The sequence below is a fragment of the Lucilia cuprina genome, chromosome 3 (genome assembly GCF_022045245.1).
Source record: "Lucilia cuprina isolate Lc7/37 chromosome 3, ASM2204524v1, whole genome shotgun sequence".
NCBI classification, from domain to species: domain Eukaryota; kingdom Metazoa; phylum Arthropoda; class Insecta; order Diptera; family Calliphoridae; genus Lucilia; species Lucilia cuprina.
The window spans coordinates 55,418,090-55,438,546 of record NC_060951.1 but is presented as its reverse complement, the minus strand read 5'-3'; the positions used below and the strand labels follow the sequence as shown (position 1 = coordinate 55,438,546).

The following is a 20,457-nucleotide window of genomic DNA, read 5'->3' as shown; positions in this document are numbered from 1 at the left end:
CGTCTGTTAAAATTTTGCATAAATATAGTTTTTTTTTATTTTTCTTTTTTTTTTTTTTGATAAGGTTTGTTTGGTATCGGTCCACGTTTTCACATAGCATCCATTCAAGTGGCCACCGAAAAACAGTTTTTACAGTCATAGCTGTTTTAAAAATACCAGTATAACGATAAAATTCTACAGTAATAAGTCTTATGCAAACGTTAATCTCTTAATGATATTCTATAAGGATCGGTCAATAATTGTATCAGCCAAAATCTCTTTACAAACATTTGTGAGGATCGGTCTATAACCGGCCCTACCCCCCTAATGTCCCCTTTAGAAAATTACTTTAACTTTTATTACTGGCCCAGAAATGAGAATACAGCTATGAAATTCGACTTAAATAAGTTTTGTATGAGCCAAAATCTCTCTACCAACTTTTGTTAAGATCGGATTAAGATTTTTTTTTTTTTTTTTTACAAAAAAATTAAATATTCACCAAAAATTTTCACTAAAATGTTAATATTTCATAGATTTTCCATAAATTTAACTTTAAATTTAAAACATTTTTCTTTTCAAAAACCTGACCCTCCAATATTAACTGTTTGGAAACTCAGAAATTTAAAAAAAAATCACTCAACCATATAATATGAGCATTATTATTTGTATATCTTTTTTTTGTTTTTGTTTTCTTATACATTAAACATTTCTTGCAACAAACGGCATAAAATACATGCATACGTCTTAGAAGCAACAAAACCACAAACATAAAGCATGACATTTTTAACATTCAACAAACATTTTCCTATAATTTGTACTCCAAACGTGTTGTAGACGAGAAAACAAACGGGCGCGTGCGCACTTAAAAAATATTAATAATTTTAAACGATACTTTGGAAAAAAAAATATTTTAAAAATATTAATTTGATAAATTAAAAAATTTATGAATTTTGAACACTAATCCAGAGAGATAGAAAATTTAAATTTAAAAAAAAATAACAACAGTGACAATAATTAATTAAAATTTTTCGTAAAAAAATATTTGTTTTATAATAATGCAATATTTGCTATGACAAGTTATTGCTTAAATGAAATTACAAGTTGATCTGCATTCCATTGAAAAGATCATTGAGTTAGAGCGAATTGTTGGTCAATTTAAAGCTTATGGTGGTTGGTGGTGGTGTTGCTGTTGACTTGATCGGTTTATTAATTCGCAGTTTGGTTAGATCATTCGTTTATTACATTACAGTGGAATTTTGTAAATAAATATTTCATAATCATATTCTACGACCGGTTAAGACTACTTTACAACTACAACTAATACAATTGCTAATTTTTATTATTATTTATTTACTTCAACTGTTGCTGCTGTTGTTGGTCAAATTTCAAAGTTTATTTATTTTCAACGATCGGTCCAAAGCAGTCTGGCCTGGCCTTTTGAATGCCGTTCGCCAAAAAATACTTAATATTTTCAATAAAAATTTATTATTAAAAAATTACAAAAATAAAAAAAAAAATATTTAAAAAAATCATAAAACTATCTTCAGCTTTAAAAGTACAAAACGTAGTTCATGCGCTCAAAAACTTAAGCTGGTGTTGGACTGTTTTTTTTTTTTGTTATGTTAGTGTGTTGGTGGTTTGTCTTGGAAGTACTGGATTTTTTGCGTCCCTGAGTGTGTGTTAGTTGGTAGTGGCTTTCGGGCGTAGTATTAGTGAGTGTAACGTGTAACGGTGTGATTGTCGTGATCTCGTCGCTTGTGGTTTGTGAATTTGTTTTAAAGTGGTATTGCGGTGGTTACTCGTCGTTAACGGATGCAGTAGTTTGTTTCTTAGTTTTGTATACATTATAAACATTTTTTTATTCATTTTATATATTTCGTATTTCTTATTTTTTTAATAAAATCGGTTTTCGATATTTAAAAAGCTCATCATTTTGCCATTTCTCGTTCGGCTGGCAAAGAAATCGAAAGTGACTTGCCAAGCAAGCGCAACTCTATTCTCCAGAGTCTATAGCAAAAAAAAAAATAATAACGTTTAACAACGCGTAGTTAACGTTAAAGTGCAAAAATATTTATATTTTAAAATAAAAAGTAAAAAAATCGATTTTGTAAATTTAAAGAAAAGAAAAAAAAGATTTTTATTTTGTGAGAAAATCGTAACGTCTGGCTTATAAAAAAAATTATTTGAAAAACATTTGACGTTAATTACTGGCAATAGTTTAAAGTGAAAGTACTACAAATTGAATAACTTCCTTTGTATACAAACGTATAATAAAAAAATAAAAGAAAATATAAATCTCTATAAAATAGTTTTTAAAAAAGAGCACAAATAAATAGATTTTAACAAAATGTTATTTAAAATGTAAGTGTGAACACAGTATTTAAAAAAAATTAAATTTAAGAAAAAATTAATGAAAAAACTGAACTAAAATACCCAATTGGAACTTTATTTTTAAGTGATTTTTAAAAACTTATATTCTTTAAATTTAAATCAAATTTTATGCAAAAATTTTAAGAATTTTAATTTATTTAATTTTCATTAAAACACTGCTGATCTTGTTCGATCGTAATACAAACTTTTTTAAACTTTTAGTAAATATTGTTAGACCAATTATTAACAATATTTCCCCGGGATTTACATGCTTTATATATAGGAGAGGGAACAAACTCTTTATTCAGAATAGGCCTGTATATGTATTATAGTTTTTAAAACCCCATAAGAATTTCATGGACCTTGTTTTATTTTCTTCTTCGTCAAGGTCTTGAAAGCAAATTAGATTTCAAATTTCAAGAAAAGTGACAAAAAAATCTGAGAAAAGTAGCGTATTTTTGCTATCGAATTTTAATGGAATGGGTGACTAGTTTATCATTTTCTTCGATCTCTTGGATTTATAATACATATTTACAAATATACAAAATTATCTGAGCTCGGCCTCTGTAACTAACCCTAAATCTTTCTTTACGTAATAATAATCTCTTTTGATAATTATATTTAAAACTATGATGCCATCTGTCGGCTAAATTCAGATACAGCAACAGGGTTATGGCGGTCAAGTTCTCTTTCACAGAAACATTATTCACAACCTCCAAACATTACTCTTTCACATATGTATATATACATACATTTGAAAAAATATTTAAACTTTTAAATAATCAACTAAGTGCCGCCTGGGGTTCTTAATGTTTGGAACCGAGCGTTTAAAATCTCCAGCCAAGAGTACTGTTGAACCTGAAACATTAACTCTAAATACCCCCAGTGATAACAGATGTTAAACGACTGTTAAATCTATAATATAATCGTTTTCATAACTATAGATCACGTATGGACTGAACTATTTAAAATTTATGTACTTTTTTAGACTCACATTTAACCTATTTATAAAATATATATACATGTTCTTAGATCAGCGTGATTTGCTAAATTTCTGAAGTATATCGTGAAACAGAAGACCTATTTTCGAGTTGATATTCTCTTTCACAGAATAATCTAACACATTAAATCATTCTGCAATTTAATTCAAAATTATCTAATCATTTAAAGTACTTTTTTGAAAATATGTATATATTTCGATGTTTTTAAGAATATTACGAGAACTAGAAGACAAAAGTTCCTGGAATATTCTTAGAAACTTGAAAATTGTACATACATCTACATTGTTATGGTAATAGAGTTCATATCAGTAAATATATCTTAAAGTATTCCACTTTCTTAAAATATATTCATGAAATATAACTAAACTCTTAGAATATTCTTTAATTTTTTTTTATTTCAATTTATTAAATATTTTTTGTAAAATTGTATATAAAATAATAATATAAATCTTGATATATAATTATAATTTCAGTCAATACAAAAAATAATAAAAGTTCTTGGAATATTCTTGAAAATAAGAGAACATAAAGTAAAATCCATCATAGTCATTTCCTTAATAGCTAAAAAAGTAGTGGTTATTGTTTTTTTTTACCATAAATACCTGAAGAAATGAAAATTCGAAAATATTCCCGAACAATTTTGAATTTTCTTCTTATGAAACATTCTTTCTCAAGAATATTCCGGGAAGTTTTCGAAAAATTCTAAAAACTATCTCAATATCAGTTGAATCGTCGGTCTTTTTTCGAAAAGAATACTTATTAGTAGATATAACTTACAGAATGTCGCTTTCTTAAAATATTTATGAATATTTAACAAAAATTTTGGAATATTCTCGAAAATTTTTAAATTTTGATTTATGATAGACTGCTTTGCAAAAATTTATATAAAATAACATTCATAAATAATAAAAATTTCAATCAATACAAAATAAATATAAAAGTTCTCGGAATATTCTTGAAAACCTAAAAATTTAGAAAATCCACCATTTATTCCCAAAAAATTTAGAAAATTTCAAAATCAATACGATTGAATAAGCTTTTTAATACAAACACCTAAAAGTATGCTATAATCATAAAATTCATTGAATTTAATTTTGAATTTTTATTTTTTATATGTATTTTAACAAAACTCTGTATTAAAAAGATTAATAGAGATTCAAATCTACAGTAAAGATTCGGAATAGTTTAAAAAAAATGGAAAATTAATATATAATTTAAATAAATTAATCAAATTGAAAACTATAAAATATTTTAATAAAATAAGATTTAAAAATTTCCAACTGGGTATTTTAAACTAATAGATAATTAATACATCTTTTAGCAAAAGAAAAAAATTTTACTAAATGCAATAAACTATTAATTAATTCCTCCAAAAATGTATTGGTTTTTCTTACATTCCCTGCGAATTCATTTCTCTTTAACACATTCATCCGCCAATATGGCAAACACAAAGAAAATAGTTGCCATTTTGAAAACTTAGTAGAAGAAAAACTTTTATAACAATAAGTTTTCATCAAAAAAACCCAAAACATCGACAAAAAGCTAAAAAATTATAACAAAATAGTAAAAAGTATAAAAAAAACAGATTCATCGTTCATCTTTTGTATTTTTTGGTTCAGGTGCACTCAAGTGTTGAATTTATGTTGCTTTTAATACATATTTTTTTATATTTCATTTATTGCCAATGAAATGTAATTTGTTTTACTTTTGCCAAATTGTAAAAAAATAAACAGCACATCTTCTTGCTAAGGAAAAGTGAGGAAAACAAAGTTTGCCAAACCAAGAAAATTATGAAAAAACTTAGTTTTTTATAAGCTCCCTCCAAACTACTTATATGTGCATATAAAACAAAAACACATTATGTTTTTCTTTAATCTTTTATTGTTTAAATGTTTAACTTAAATCTTTAATACAATACTAATTAAATTATGTGTCTTTGGCAATTAAAACGAAGTAAAAACAAACCAAAAACTGAGAAATACCAACAACAGCTACTAAATTAGCCAGCAAATTTAAAAGATAATAAACTGTTAGTTTTTTCAGTGCTGCTACTATTTTACACTGTTAGTTGTGATTACTAAAGTTTTTTATTTTATTTTTTTATGACATAATAAATAATTTTTCGCTTTAACTTTAAGACTCATTGCAATGGGTGCTAAGAAACACACACACACAAGTGTTCAATGAGGGAATGTGTTCAACTTAATGCATCGTTTAATTTATGATTAAAGATCTTAGGTTTGAAAAAGAGAAAAAAAGAAATAACTTTAGATGTATTTGCTAAAAAAGTTATATAATAATTGTTGTTGCTAATTTAAGGCATTTACTGTAGCAATGTTTTGTAATGATTGAACATAATCATGTAGGAATTTGTATTATATGAATGTAACTGATCATGATGTTTTACCCTACCTCAAAGACCGCTGGAGGTCTTAGTATCAATACAAAACTATTTGCTCTATGTTAACCCGATTTTCATCTTTTTCTCTCTCTTATGTAAATGCCAGCTTGTTCTAAGTATTTCCAAAGTGATCTCGAGGGGTCTATACCAACACTCTACGAGTTCCCCAAAATAATAAAACAATGGCAATTAAAGTCAAATACGGAATCAATTGTTTATAATGATCGAAATTGATCCACAAAGCGATCAACTACATAGTCTTTATATCCAGCAAAAATAAAACGAAGTATTTCCAAAATAATAACAATTATTCAAACTACAAAAGTAGCACAAAGTGAAATTGTTTACCTTATGTGGTAGAAGTGGTGTTTCTTGACTTCCAAAGAAGCGAAAAGAATCCAATTTAGTTTAAAATTGAAGGCATATTTTTTACTGAATTTTTTTTTAATTATTTTGGAGTTAATTGATAAATGTGTGTAATTTTTATATTTATGTTAATATCGAGTCCAAAAAAGGGCGGTTTGTAGACCCCTAGTGGTCAGTAGCAACATTCACATTCATAGTCGCCAGTTGAAAAAGATTTATGAATTAAATTGTAGCAACAGTTGAGTCTTTGTTGTATCATTATACAAAAATAGCTGATCCTCTGGTGCCAATGCTATTTTAAATACAAACATAACTTGTAGAAGTGATCCTCATGAATCTTTCACAGATTCTAGAGAACTGCTCACCTTGTGCAAATCTGTATCCAAACAAATGAAAATCAAATTATTTATGGATACTGACGATATCACATATAAACTTCTCAAGGAATCTACGATAAAAACTCAATTTATTACGAACGCCTAAAAGCATACCATTACAATACATATATTAATCAATTTTAATAAAGATCTTAGAATATTCGTGAAAATTTCAAGAATTTGAACTTTTGATAATTCCTTTACAAAATTGTTTATAAGAGAAAGATCTAATACTTTTATAAGAAAAATAATTTTAACTTTAGACAAATAAATACAAAAGTTCCCGGATTATTCTCGAAAAATTTTGAGAATCACTGATGTCAGTAAACTAATCAATATTTATATATGTTTCAATAAGTAGGTTCATTAGGCAATGTACTTATTCATAATAATATTCACCGTCTAGTCTTAGACTAGTCTCTATATTTTAGAGGATGGAGACTAATCTCAAGATCCAAGAACTTAACAGAATAGAAAAACAAGCGGATAAAAAATAATTCTCAAAAGTACTATCTTTGTCGTTGACTGGTAGTAGTATCTACAAGGATACTTGACAATATAATCTTTCGAAGTTTAGTATAAATTTTTACCGAACTCAGTAGTTCTTTAAACTTTGTTTTGTGTTTAAAATTGTAAAATGGTTCATTCATTGGTACCATTGAATTTCGAACTGTACCAAAAAAAGATTGAGAATCTTTGTGTAAAAATTCTTGATCATTCAAAATAACATCATTTGAGAATATCTTGTTATTTCGTTAAGCATTCATTCGTAACTCTAATTGGGCAAATTCTAATATCGCATCAATTCACTAGTCCTTGTTCTCTAGTAAAATGGTTAGTTTCAATTGTATAACGAGATGCAATCATACACCCCTGTCGCCAATAGAAGTAAAAATTTGGTTCCCTTGAAATTTTTATTTCCCTGGTAGGAAAAATGTTGTTCCCTTGAAATTTTCATTTCCCTCGAAGAGAAAATTGATATCGTGAACTTGTTGTGAACAATTCATTCACAATAGTTGGTTTTTCATGGAACAGCAGTTCAATGTTTACAAAATTCCATCTGCTCACACATGTTTAAAAAAGCAAACAGAAACCAGTCAGAGAACCATTTTTGTACTCTCTACCTTTCGCTGTTTTAAATCAATAATTGCACAGAGTTTCACATATGTTATCTTTACTTTAGATCAGCTATAGGCTGAGAGGTAGAGAGACAGATGAGCACGATGAGCAATGTACCCAGAAAGTATAAAAGTTCAAATTTCATTATTAACAAAATCGAATTTATCGATTGCAATTGTTTAAAAACTTTTTTAAATAATACATGCATATACATTTGTATATGAAATGTAATAGTCCTGGCGAAACATGTTTCGGAAGTTATTTTTGATTTTTCCAACAAAACGATTATTCTAATTAAAAATAAAAAAAAATTAATAAACAATAATTTCAACACGATTTTTTAAATTGTATTGTATGAAAAACTATTAAAAAGTATACAAACTCATTAACCATTAATATTTTAATTAACTTACAGATACGTTTTTTTTCAAATTCCAGTAAAAAAGATTTATTGTATGACTATCTAATGAGTAAAAATTTAATGATATTTAAATGTTTTTTTTTTTTGTATAAATAAATGAAATTGATATTATAATTAAATCAATATGAAACTTGTTTAAGCATGACATTTTTTAAATAGCAGCTATTAAACACATTTAATATGCTAATAATATGTGTATTTTTTTATTTAAAAAAAAGCATCAAATAATTATGGATAATAAAAAGGAACAAAAATTTTATTAGTTTTCCGCTTTGATTTTAAAGTAGTTTAATTATTTTAAATTAAACCAGTATGTTAATAAAGAATGTCTTATATAGCAACAATAAATAATCTTCTATTTAAAGAAATTAATGCTAACAGGAAAGATATGCTAAAAATTTTACTAAGTAATCAAATGACATCACAATAAATTATTTAACATTTAGCAAACAAACAAAAAAATGAAGGTTTATCCAGATTTAACATCTACTATCTTAAAGAACTAAAGCCAAACCTTAAAAATGAAATCTAGTTATGTAGATGTCAAAAACAAGAATTTAGATTAACTTAACATAAAGTGTGTAGTTATTTACACATTTTAAAACAGAGAAGAACTTGTTTTCTTGGCTTAAAATTCAGTTTCAATTTCCATTAATTTCCATTTCATCAGTAACCAACGTATGTATTGCGTAACCCAAAAAAGTTACTAGAGACAATAATACAAAGTTATCGAACGAAACATATACAGATTTCGCATGAAACTAAAAATGAGAGTGGTATCGCAAATACGATTGTAATCGCTCAACCAGTTTCTTTCTTTAAAATGCAGTTGACCTCCAGCAGTTGTTGCATTTGCTGCAACACAGGATTAATTATACAACAACGTCCTTGAAATAAACGTTTATTTTCAGTTTGTTGTTGTTGTTGTTGCAACTACTATTGCTACATTTATTTGTCTTTCATCAAGTTGTATATATGTATTCCTTTGTGCATCGTTTATCAGTTGTGGATGGCATGTATGTGTGTGTGTATGTATGTATTTAATGGATGCGTTGAAATAGTTGGAGAAATACTTAATTTACCATTACAAGTGATTGCACTATATACACAAAAAATCGTTTACACATACAACAAAACTAAAGCTATTACATGCCTTATAATTTGCATTCATATTTCGTTTCATGAAAGATTTAAAAAAAATCTTTATAAAACTCTTTTCAAGATGCTGCCCAGACATGGAAGAAAAGCAAGAAGAATGAAATTAAAAAAACGGTTGCACTCAATGTTGCACATTCAATTATTAAGACGTTTTTATAGTAAATAAGTGTTCAATAGTTTGCTTTTGTTTTTGTGATCTTGTCTGTGTTTTTTCGTCCGTGCGTCCGTCTGCCTGTATGTCTGTTTAGCTACTCAGGCTTAAAAATCGATCATGCACATTGTTGTGTTAAATTAACTGAAGTTGTTGCTGTTGTTTTGATTTAATATTTTTTTATATAGTGTTTATTTAATTACTTTCAAGTCTTTGCTAGTAGTTTGCCTATTAAGAGCATGTGATCTTAACGCTAACAACAAAACTTGTTCATGTTCTGTTAAAAATATTGGAGAGGGGCAATAGTTATTTAGTGTTCAAAAACTTCTTAAAATGTAACTTTTTTAAGTCTTCATGTCATTAAGACTTAAAAAGTTATTCTTTCTGAGACATGCTCGATACCTAGATCCGACAATGATAAGAGTTTTTAGATCTTAAAACTTAAAATAAGTTGATATACAAAGACCTGGTTCACACTGGGAAACTTTTGTTGAGAAACTTTTGATTTTGTGTGTGAGAGAAAGAGATGGTTGATATTTCGTTCTCTTTCTCTTACACACAAAATCAAAAGTTTCCCAAAAAAAGTTTCCTAGTGTGAACCAGGTCAAAGCAAAGTTTATCCAAAGCGGAATGATAATTTAACAACATTTTTAACCCGAAAATTTAGCCGATGCTTTAAGTCTCTTGATCTTCTCCAAGTTGTTTAATGTCTGTTCAGTTTATACACTTAATTTTACTTATCAATGAAAATAATAGTGATAATAAAGATCATTCATTACAGATAAGACTGTCGATAGTAAAAAAAAAATTGAGAGACAATGACTCATACATATACAATTGTCCAATTCACAATCGATGTCGTATCATTGTAACGTTGTATGTCATAAAAATTTTTCAAATAAAATTTTTTTAAACAAAAACAATTCAATAATAAAAAATTACGACATACTACGATACAACTGTACAACACCGATTGTGAACTAACAAATATGTTGCAATCAAAAGATACTATTTCCGACATAATTCTAAAATCAGAAATAGATAATCGGGAAATCGTTGTCACAGAAAACTAAAGGACCAATAAGTTACTATTTTTACTCTCTATGAAATGAGGAGCTGAAACACAATGACCCAGCCAAAAAATAACTTCCAAAGAAGCGTCAAGAAGTAAAATTTACTCCATGGATGTACTAAAAGATACCTAAAGAATTGATAATTTAAACACAGGCTTATCATAGGAGAGATGTCCTTTTTATTTGATTCCACATTCACTACTTCTGAAGTCATTCTTAAGAAGTAATTCTTAAAGTAATTCGAAAAATGTTATTATTTTGGAAGTACTTCGCTTTATTTAGCTGGGGACTTATACAAGAATGTCGAAGTACTTTACGTGAGTACCTGGCTTGTAGCCCTATCCCACAGTGGTACTTTTTCAACCACTCGGCAACAGCACCGAGTTTATCCCAAAATATTGACCTTACCTTACATCAGTCCTTTAACCCCCACTAACACTTCCCGCAAATTTAAGTTTAAACCACAAAATCCTCCTGGCAACTGGCCATTTTTTTGCCCTTTACTATATTTTCTGTCTTCTTTACTTTTTCCCCCACCTAATAACTATTAACAAGATCCAACAAAGATCTCTACATTAACTGATATTTAATGATAAAAAAACACAATTTTAATTTCAATCCGCATTGTTTATTTTCATTTTCTTTTAAATGCCAAAGTTACTTTAGATAAAGACAGCCAATAACTAAAAGCAACAAAGAAAATAGTAAAAGAAAAAAGAAATAAATAAATTAAAAAATAACTTTTATACATAAAATACACATTTTTATAAATATTAAAAAAAAGCGGCTCCCTCTCGATGTTATAACAAATGGACAAGTTAAATTAATATTTCAACAATAAAATAAAAATCAAGGCTAACGGCCGATATCTGTTAAGAGAAAGAAATTTATTGAACTGAATATTGTCTTGAATATTAAAGTGAACATGTTGCTGAGCCAAAGCAACAGCAGCAGCAAAATTGAGTAGATTGACATCTCAGAAAAATGCAAAAGTTGAAAAATAAAAAAAGAGACCGGGTTTTTTCGTGTTGTTGTTGTTGCTGTTGTACGTATTTCAAAAGTATAAAACTTTTGGTTAAAACTTGCTTGTTTCATTAGATCGTTATTGCTGCTGTTGTTGTTGCTGATGTTGTGTGCAGCTTTTGCAAGTTAACTTGTTGCTGCAGTGAACTGACTGGCTGACTGGCTGGCTAACTGACGGATTGTTTAGTTGGTTGGTTGCTTAAATTACTTACCAGTTAGTTTACTTAAAGTTGTTTAACTTTTGTTTTGTTTCTTTTTATATTTGTTAAGTTATCTGGTTTACCTTCTAACTGAAAGTGGAGTTTGTTGTTTCTTTATTTTTTCTATTTAATAAGTATTAAACCATAATAAACATAGTGATAGAAAGACAGACAGATAGACATTTAGACAGACAATCTTATTAACGGGGCAACAAAATTATGTGGTTTTTTGCATTAAAATTGTTTTTTAAGGTGACCGTATAGCAACTAAACCGGTATTAGTACTACAACTACTACTGCTGCCGCTGTACTTCAAGTACCAGTACAACTTGTTTAAATTTTACTCAAACTACATATTGTTGTTATTGGAGTATTGCATTTTTTTGAAGGTGTTGTGTAAAAAAAAAACAAACAACATCAGTAGTTGTGTGCAGCAAGCAAGAGCAGCATACTGCAACATTTAATAACAAACAAACTATAAAAAACCCTTTCGCCAAATTAGCTGTTGCATGTATCATATTTACACAAACATATCAATGCCCCTATTATGGTTTACAACTCAACTCTACTTTAGTTGAAATTGTTTTATTTGTCATTACCGATTACAACTTAACCTGTCAAAAATGTTTAAGTTGAAATTATATCACAATACAACTTTTTTGTGGTATTATCGTTTACAACCCTGTTTTAGTGTGGTTGACAAAAACGTCAAAAAATACAACTCCAAAATAGCAGTTGTTTTAAATGTATTATTAATAAAAATAGAAAGCGGGTAAGTAATTTTTTTTTAATTGTCCTCAAATATTTTATTTAAAAGAAATTTCGAATGATTTTTGCAGAAAAAACAGAGTTACAACAAAACAACAGTTTGAAAAACTTGTTGAACTAATGGAGAAGCATCCCGAAACAGGTCGAGGTAAACCGCAGTTTGGATGCAGCAAAAATAAAAATAAAGAATTGTGGGAGGAATTTGCATTGATGCATCCCAAAACTCCCGGAAACCCAGTTTTTGAATAAAACCACAGTTTTGAGGCGTTTTGATCTTCTTCAGACATTTCAGTTTTTATCCATTTCGCGCAAACACGCTGCTCGATGATATTTAAAACTTCTTTCATAACAACACTTATTGTAGGCTGCGCCAATCCAACATTAAAGTCGTTTCCAGAACTTATTTGATAACTCCCGTCAGCCAGAAATCTGAGAGTTGCACATAGCTTCAATATAGGGGGTATAGCGGTACCTCGGACAGGTTTTTTGAAATAATCATTTAGTTCATTCAGAAGGAAGCAAAAGGCTTCCTTATTTAAACGAAAATACTGTAAGAATCTACAAAAACATCTATAAAAAGTTATTCAACTATGAAAAGAACATTTCCTTACATGGCGCTCGGAAGTTCCAAAGGATTGGAGTAGTCACGGAGACTTTTTCTTATACGTAGCACATTAATAGTATCATCATCACTTATGTCGTTATAAAATAAATCAATACTTGTATCCATTTTAGTCTTTATTAAAAAATAACAATATAAATTCAATTTTATTGTTTTATGTTTTTTACACAATATTATCATCTGTTTGATTATCTGTCAATTTGTCACTTTTTAGGTTGGCAACATCAATACAATTTCAACCAAAATTAGTTGTAATTGTTAATACCAAAAAAAAGTTAAGTTGTTTTAAAATTGAGTTGTTTAAATTTCAATTCAACTAAGTTGAGTTGTAAACCATAATAGGGGCACAAATTGCCAGCAACACTGGTTGATATTTTAAAATGCAACCTGACTTGACTTTGCAAAAACGAAAAGAAAAAAATCATGTATTAATAATCTCCTCTTCATTCAAATGTGTGTCATCTTTCATCATACACAAATATCTAGATACAAGCATAGAGAAACATAAATGTGCATGCATGTGAACTAATTAGTTTTTGTGAGTTTTTTTTTTAATTTTTGGTCTTTTTTCACTTGAGAAGGTGAAGTTGTTTAATTTTATTTTAATATTGGGATTTTTTTAAATTTTAAAGTTTAACAATGTATAAAAGAAATAAGTGAGTAAGACATGATCGACCATGTTACCATACACCAGCGTATGCAGTAAAGAGTTATTTTGAGAAAATAGTGCGATCGTCGCAGAATTTGTTTGATCGCAGAATATTGCTTCAAATTGTCGAGTGGTATCAAACCAATTCAAATGTAAAGATCCCCACAACAGATCCAGAAGTGACCTATCTTAATGATATAATATTAATAGAATTGTTATTTCAATCTAAACTTAACCTAACAGTTAAAACTTTATTGACACTAACTGAAGTTGTGATCAAGTCGTGATCAAAATTTCTATACCATCGTAAAACACCCAGCATACTTTGAGGCATTTAAAATATTCAAATCTTTCCCAACAATTAAAAACTAAATATTGAAAATTTATTCAACAGTGTGTGTAAGAATTGGCACTGACAAATACAAACATTCTAATTTATTTCAATATTTCAAGTAGCTGATATTTTTTTTCGATTTTAATTCAAATAAAATTGTATAAATTAATTATTAAATTAGTATTGTATATTAATTTGCTTAATTATTTCTATACCATTGTAAATCTTTCAAATACCGAAAAACACCATTATGGCTTCATTATCAAGTGGCTATCAATCTTAATAACATAACAATATACAAAATTTCTTAACAATTCCTTTTGTTAATTCGTTTGCTATTAGATTTGTTTGTTTTTTAATTAGTGTATTAATTTTTTTATAATTATATTACTATTAGGAAACTTTTACACCTTGATTTTAGTAAAAAAAAACGCTTTATAATAAGTAACCGGCAATAACCGAAAACCTAATCAGATGTAACAGTTTTTTTTTTAGATTTGTAATATGGGCCAGTATTACAATTCAACAACTTAAAGTTTATTGTTAAAATATGCAATGACTTTTAACATGTTTTTATACAAATGTGTAAACATGAAATAATACATTAAAACCTCTTTTTTTTTGTAGAGGCAACATTAATTACTTTTAAAGTGGAAACAATTTCCTAGTTTGTCAATCGTTATAAAAGTTAACCCATTGGGAATTGTGCTTATATATTAATGATTGTAACCATATACTGAACAAGATCGCTTTTAAGTAAACGACAGTGTTAGAGCACTTTGGTTAAAGCGGTTTTCTAGTTGTTCTATGGTACATTCGAAGATCATTTTCGATTCGTTAAAGGACGATCCGTTAATTGCAATTCAACAGGGTGTTATCTAAGCTCGATCTTATCAAGTTCGAGCCGAAAACTTTGAGAGATTCAAGATTGAGAAATTCAGTTGTTGAATGTTTCATGCAGCTGCATAAATGGTGCAATTTTCAACCAGCAATCAATTTCAGAGCAAATATTATTTAATCTTATAAAGACCAATTTGATCGAAGCAAAATCCTGGACCCGTCTTCGTTATAGTCTAAACAAAAGCAAATTTTCTGAGTTGTTCAAAAAACTTCCTGAAAACGACTTTTTCTATCGAACTTTGTATACAATTCACAATAAATTGTTTACATCAAAAATTCTACCACAAAACATTTCCTTAAATAATTCACGATCATTATGGGTATAACATTTTAACATTTCAACGCCATGACTCATACATACATACATATAAACCAAAAACCTCAACAACAAAGACAAAACAAGTCAAAGAGCAGCTAACATTTCACAGACTGCAATGTAACAATCAAACGCTAAACTTGCAGCGCCAAAACAATATGAAACCAAATGTGGGCGCGCGCGCGCCTAAACATTTCAAACAATTGTTAAGAAATTAAATGAACATAAAGAAATACATATTTGAAAGAAATAACGACAATATAATGAAATAGAATTAACGCTATAAAAGAAATAAAAAATAATTATAAAAGACATAAAGCTCACAAACAAAAGAGTACGTAAGATCGATCGTATTATTGTTAAAAATGTTTAATCTATACATATACATATATATATCTTGTTGTCATATTATATTGTATATATTTGTTAAGAAAAATGCTGTTATTGAAGTAGTCTACCTTTAAGAGCAAATTACCATTTAAAAGCGGTTTTTATTTAAAAAACACTCATGACTTTGCAATGCGGAGGAGTTTAGTTAATATATCTTAAATGTTTACTTCAAAGTAGTTTCTTTAAATCTAATAGGACTGACATAATAAACAATTAAGTATATATTTGTATATGCAACAAATCTTGAAGATTAATTCTCACGAACTTTTTAAAATTAAAATCGCGCAATAATTTTACAACTTAAAAAAAAGAGATAATTGCTGACCTTGGCATGAAGTCATCATTTATTCAAACCAACATTATTACAGCAAATTTGTTTCACCCTTCTAATAATTTCCTCTCTCTTTTTCTCTTTCATTTGCAGATTCCTCTGTTGCCTTGTGGCAAGTCTAACTTTAGCCGAAAACTCAATTGATTCTACTGTGATACCCACCGAAGTTCGTGTTGAATCTTCAGTATCGTTTGAAACATCTCACAAGCGTCCCGAAGCCTTGGGCGATGATGCTTTCCAAACATCTCACAAAATTAATCACTATGATGTAGAGAACATGAATCTCTTGCCCAGCAAAGAGAAACCTGAACTAAATCCAATTCTAAGTGCTCTCATCAATGAGGATGTCATGAAGAGTATAGAAGCCAAACGTGCCATTGAAGAGGCTGAATTGGAAATCATTAAAGCTGAGGTAGATGCTGCCGTTAAAGCTGAAGAAAAGAAAATTGAAGAAGCTAAAGAAGCTGCCGCCGAAGCCAAAGAAAATGAAGAAGATGATGTGGCCACAGAGGGAACTGTTAATGTTCTAACAACAGCCGCTCCCATGAAAAAAACTGAATTGGAAAAGGATGATGATGTCAATGTAGGTTTTGTTGATCAAGCTATCGCTTTGGAAACCGCTGGTACCGAAAACAATAAGAAATCACGCATCGAAATTAAAAAGGGTCCCAATGGCCAGGATTATGAATACGAATATGTCTACTATTATGAAGACGAAGAAGATGATGCTAAACCTAAAGGAGCTGTTGCCGAAGATGGTGAAGAAGCCGAAACCAGAGGCAAGTCACGTTACACCAACATTGAACGCAGTACTGCTGCTACACCAGCCGATAATAGTTTAGTCAGTGGCAAAGCCAAGGGCCGTTCCTCCAATGTTGAAGAAGATATTGAAGCTGAACGTTTACCCCAAAATACTCGTTTCCCTAGCCGTGGTAAAACTGCCGATGTTCCTCCTACTCCCGCCTTGGATTCAGCCGATTCTGCTGCCGAGAAAAAGAAAATCAGTGTCAAGCGTCCCAGTTTGGAATTGGTAGATAGCGAAACTTTCAATACAGATGAAAAACAAGCCAAGAGCTCTCGCAATTCTGATGATACAAAGTCTGCCATTACCATTGAACAAGAAGCTGCTGCTGCCGCTAAAGATGCCGAAGAAGCCGAGGCTGCTAAGGCTCAAGAAAAGGAAGAAGATGCTGCCATGGATCCTGATGAGGATGTAGAACAAACTACACCTGCAATGGAAAAGGCTGCTTTAGATTTGTATGCTCTCTTGACCAATGAAAACAACAACATGGACATGACCACTGACTCTGATATGGATTTCACTACCATTGTACCCGATACCACCGATATGTATGGCGATGATCTTTTGACCACCATTGTCGATGAAGAACCCAGCAGTACTACCACCACTACCACAACTACAACTACTCCAGAACCAACTACCACTACTACTACCACTACAACAACCACCACCACAACACCAGCTCCTTCTTTGTTTGGTGGCAGACGTGGTGCCAGTAGCTCAAATGGTCGCAACCGCTTCAAGCTTAAGTCTAGTAACAGCCCCTCAACCACCACAACTGAAGCTCCTTCAGAAGCTCCCAAAACTGGCAAGAGTGAGTAAATTTTATGAACATTGTTAGAGCTTTATTAACACTGTTTTTTTTTCTCTCATTTAGACCGTTTCTCTCGTCCTTCCATTGGTGGCCGTAACCGTCCTGGTGCCAGAACTACAGCTGCTCCAGCTCCCGCTGCTGCTGACGAAGAACCTCAACAAGAGGAAGAAGTTGCCGTTAAACCCGTTAGCTCAGGATTTTCACGCAACAGACGTAAGTCTCCTACATTCACATTGAGTTTTAAAAAAGGTATTAAAAACTTTACAAATTTATTGCTTTAGCACGCAACCGTTTCAATCTCCGTGGCAGTACTACTACTACTGAAGCTCCAGCCCAGGATTCTAACGATAACCAAGAAGAAGCCGTTTCAAGCACTACCGCTCGTTCTCTTAGAGGAGGACGTCCAACACTTAGCATTCGTGGTCGTGGCAGTCGTACTACTACTACCAAAGCTCCAGCTAACGAAGAAGAAGTAAATGATAGTGACAACAGCGTAGATGACAAACCCTCCACACCTGCTCCCAGTCACAGTGGTCCCGTCAGACCTTCCCGTTTCAACCTAAACCGTGCTGGTGCCGGACGTTTGCCAGGCCGTGCCAAACTCGGTCGTGCTACTACGGAAGCACCAGCTGCTGCTGAGTCTGATGACTCAGCTGCCGATAGCTCACATCACAATGATGTTAAAGGAGAAGGTGGAGAAGCTGCTGAAAAACCAGCTGAAGAACCAGCATCCGCCAATGTTGGTGGCTTGAACCGCTTGAAGAATCGTCCACGTTTAGGTGGTATTCATAAGACTGATAACAAACCAAAAGTAGCTCCTGCGCCAGTAGCACCACGCAAAGTTAATCCTCTGCTTGCCAACAGACGCCTCAAAGTAGGACCTTCAACAACAGGTAAGAGCACTGAACAAAAAATGTTCCAGAGTTTAGTTTTTAACAATGTTCATTCCGCAGAAGCTGCCCCCGTTGAAGAAGCACCATCCGCTTCTGGAGAAGAATCCGAGTCCAAGGAAGACTCTGCCACAGCTCAGGATGAAGCTAAGGATGAGACAACAGAAGAAACAGAAACCACCACCAAACAAGCACGTGGTTTAGGACTTTTAGGTCAAAGAAGGCGATTGCCCTTAAGAAAACCAGGAACATTATTGTAAAAAATTTAATTCTTTACACACACCTCCTTTGCCCTTTTCTGCCTCCTATTTGAGTACTCAAAAGCAATTTAATGCTCATAAATGTATCTTTAATACTCATAAAAGATAAACAAATAACTCTTTTCTATTTAGTAATAAATACTTTATATGCTCCCTTTTATCCTTGTATTTGTATGTAAATTAATTATTTTATTTTTTTCGTTTTATATTATTATATTGTTTATATACTTTTCATTTTGAATATTTTGATTTGTGAATTTTAATGTTATTCCGGTAGTCTGTAGTTTCTTTTGTAACGAACCACAAGTGAATGAAAGTGGTTTCAATGTAAGAACAAGAAAAAAACACTTAGGTAAACCCCAAAAAAAAAAAAAAAAAACACAAAAATCTTAAATGTATGAAATTAGATTTTCTTCTATGTATTTTCTTTTTTTATTTTTTAATATAAATGTTTTGATTTAAAATATAATTAAAAAAAATTTTACTTTAAGTTTCTTAAATTAGGTACGAAATACAAACAAACAAAATCCTTATGTAAAAATATTGCGATATAAATGTAATTTTCTTTTTTATTTGTTATAAAAGATACTTTTGATAATTAAACAATAAAAATATGTATAAAAATTTATAAAATAAAAGATAACGATTTAATTGCGGGAAAAAGGTTAATTGCAAGGGTGGTCACTTCTAATAAAGGTTTATAAGTTATTTATAAAGCCTTTTCGTAATCCAAGTGTCAATAATTGCCAAAAGCAGAAGTGCCAATGATTGATTATCAAGTTATTCAATGATTGCTTTTTAATTGTTGCAACAGTGGTTAAATTGTTTGTAATTTTCGGAAACAAATATAAGCAACTTATACTCTTTTCTGAAGTATGATTGCATTGATCATGACACCATTCTTCAAATGATATGATTTAATCCTTCATAATATTAGCGTTTTTATACTACTTAGACGATCTTAGATCATTGAAAAATAGTTAAAGATATTCGCTCGGAAATTTTCTCAGGTGAGCTTGGTGTACTCTGAATCACCATAGTTATGCACTGTTAGTCTTACATTTATGCCATCAATACATCTGAGAATTAAGACAGTTTTATATCAATCACCTTGCATGTACTATCAGTTACATTTACTCTCAGCCCCAGTAGAACTGATTTAGATTCCAGGGCACAAGGGCATTAAAAGAATTCCATTTATAGAAATAGATTTTTATTCGGTAAACAAATTGCCAGATTCTCCTTATACTGTTTTTATCTAGGTGATCTTAGGACGACATCTTCCTTGTGGAACCTTGAGGACTCCATTAAAGTTCTTAGGAATTAATTTTTCTTTGGGTGATCAAACCGACCATTGTTGGACATCCAAGTTCTGACAGATCACCATATTAGCTATATCGATAAGTTTCTTCTGCATTTCGACATGTCAGTACGTAGAGAGCGCAATATCAAGTTCACCAGTTAATACCAGAATGTCTTTGATGAGCAGTCTTTAATATAATGTCATGAACAATTATGAACATAATTAGTGATAACACGCATCCTAGTTTGACGAAACTAATAGAGTGAAAATGTTCGATAAGTTCTTCGTTATGCTTCACGGAGTAACTAGCGCCATGATACAATTTCCTTAGAATATTAGCAAATAACATCTTCGAAATACTATGTCGAATTTATAATCTTGATCGCATTGATCTAATCTATTCATGATCTGTGAACACAAAGGCTAGCCTGTGTTATAT

At 30.2% G+C, this 20,457-nt stretch overlaps 1 protein-coding gene and 1 long non-coding RNA gene across 3 annotated transcripts; both read left to right on the top strand.

The window, feature by feature from the left end:
• The first annotated feature begins 791 nt into the window (after positions 1–791).
• LOC111677856 (proteoglycan 4) lies at positions 792–19,075 on the top strand. 2 transcript variants are annotated; one of them, XM_046946065.1, is made up of 6 exons: positions 792–1,124; positions 1,904–2,340; positions 16,043–17,565; positions 17,629–17,778; positions 17,847–18,458; positions 18,519–19,075. In XM_046946065.1, exons 2-6 carry the CDS (start codon positions 2,327–2,329, stop codon positions 18,713–18,715), a joined length of 2,496 nt encoding a protein of 831 aa, XP_046802021.1. In that variant the 5' UTR covers positions 792–1,124; positions 1,904–2,326; the 3' UTR covers positions 18,716–19,075. The 2 variants fall into 2 exon arrangements, with proteins under 2 accessions (XP_046802021.1, XP_046802020.1); XM_046946064.1 differs by having other exon boundaries at positions 792–1,200.
• Positions 9,920–12,999, top strand: LOC111688819. The gene is made up of 2 exons (XR_006940197.1): positions 9,920–12,411; positions 12,479–12,999. It is a non-coding gene; the product is annotated as an uncharacterized LOC111688819 (long non-coding RNA).
• Positions 19,076–20,457: the final 1,382 nt, after the last annotated feature.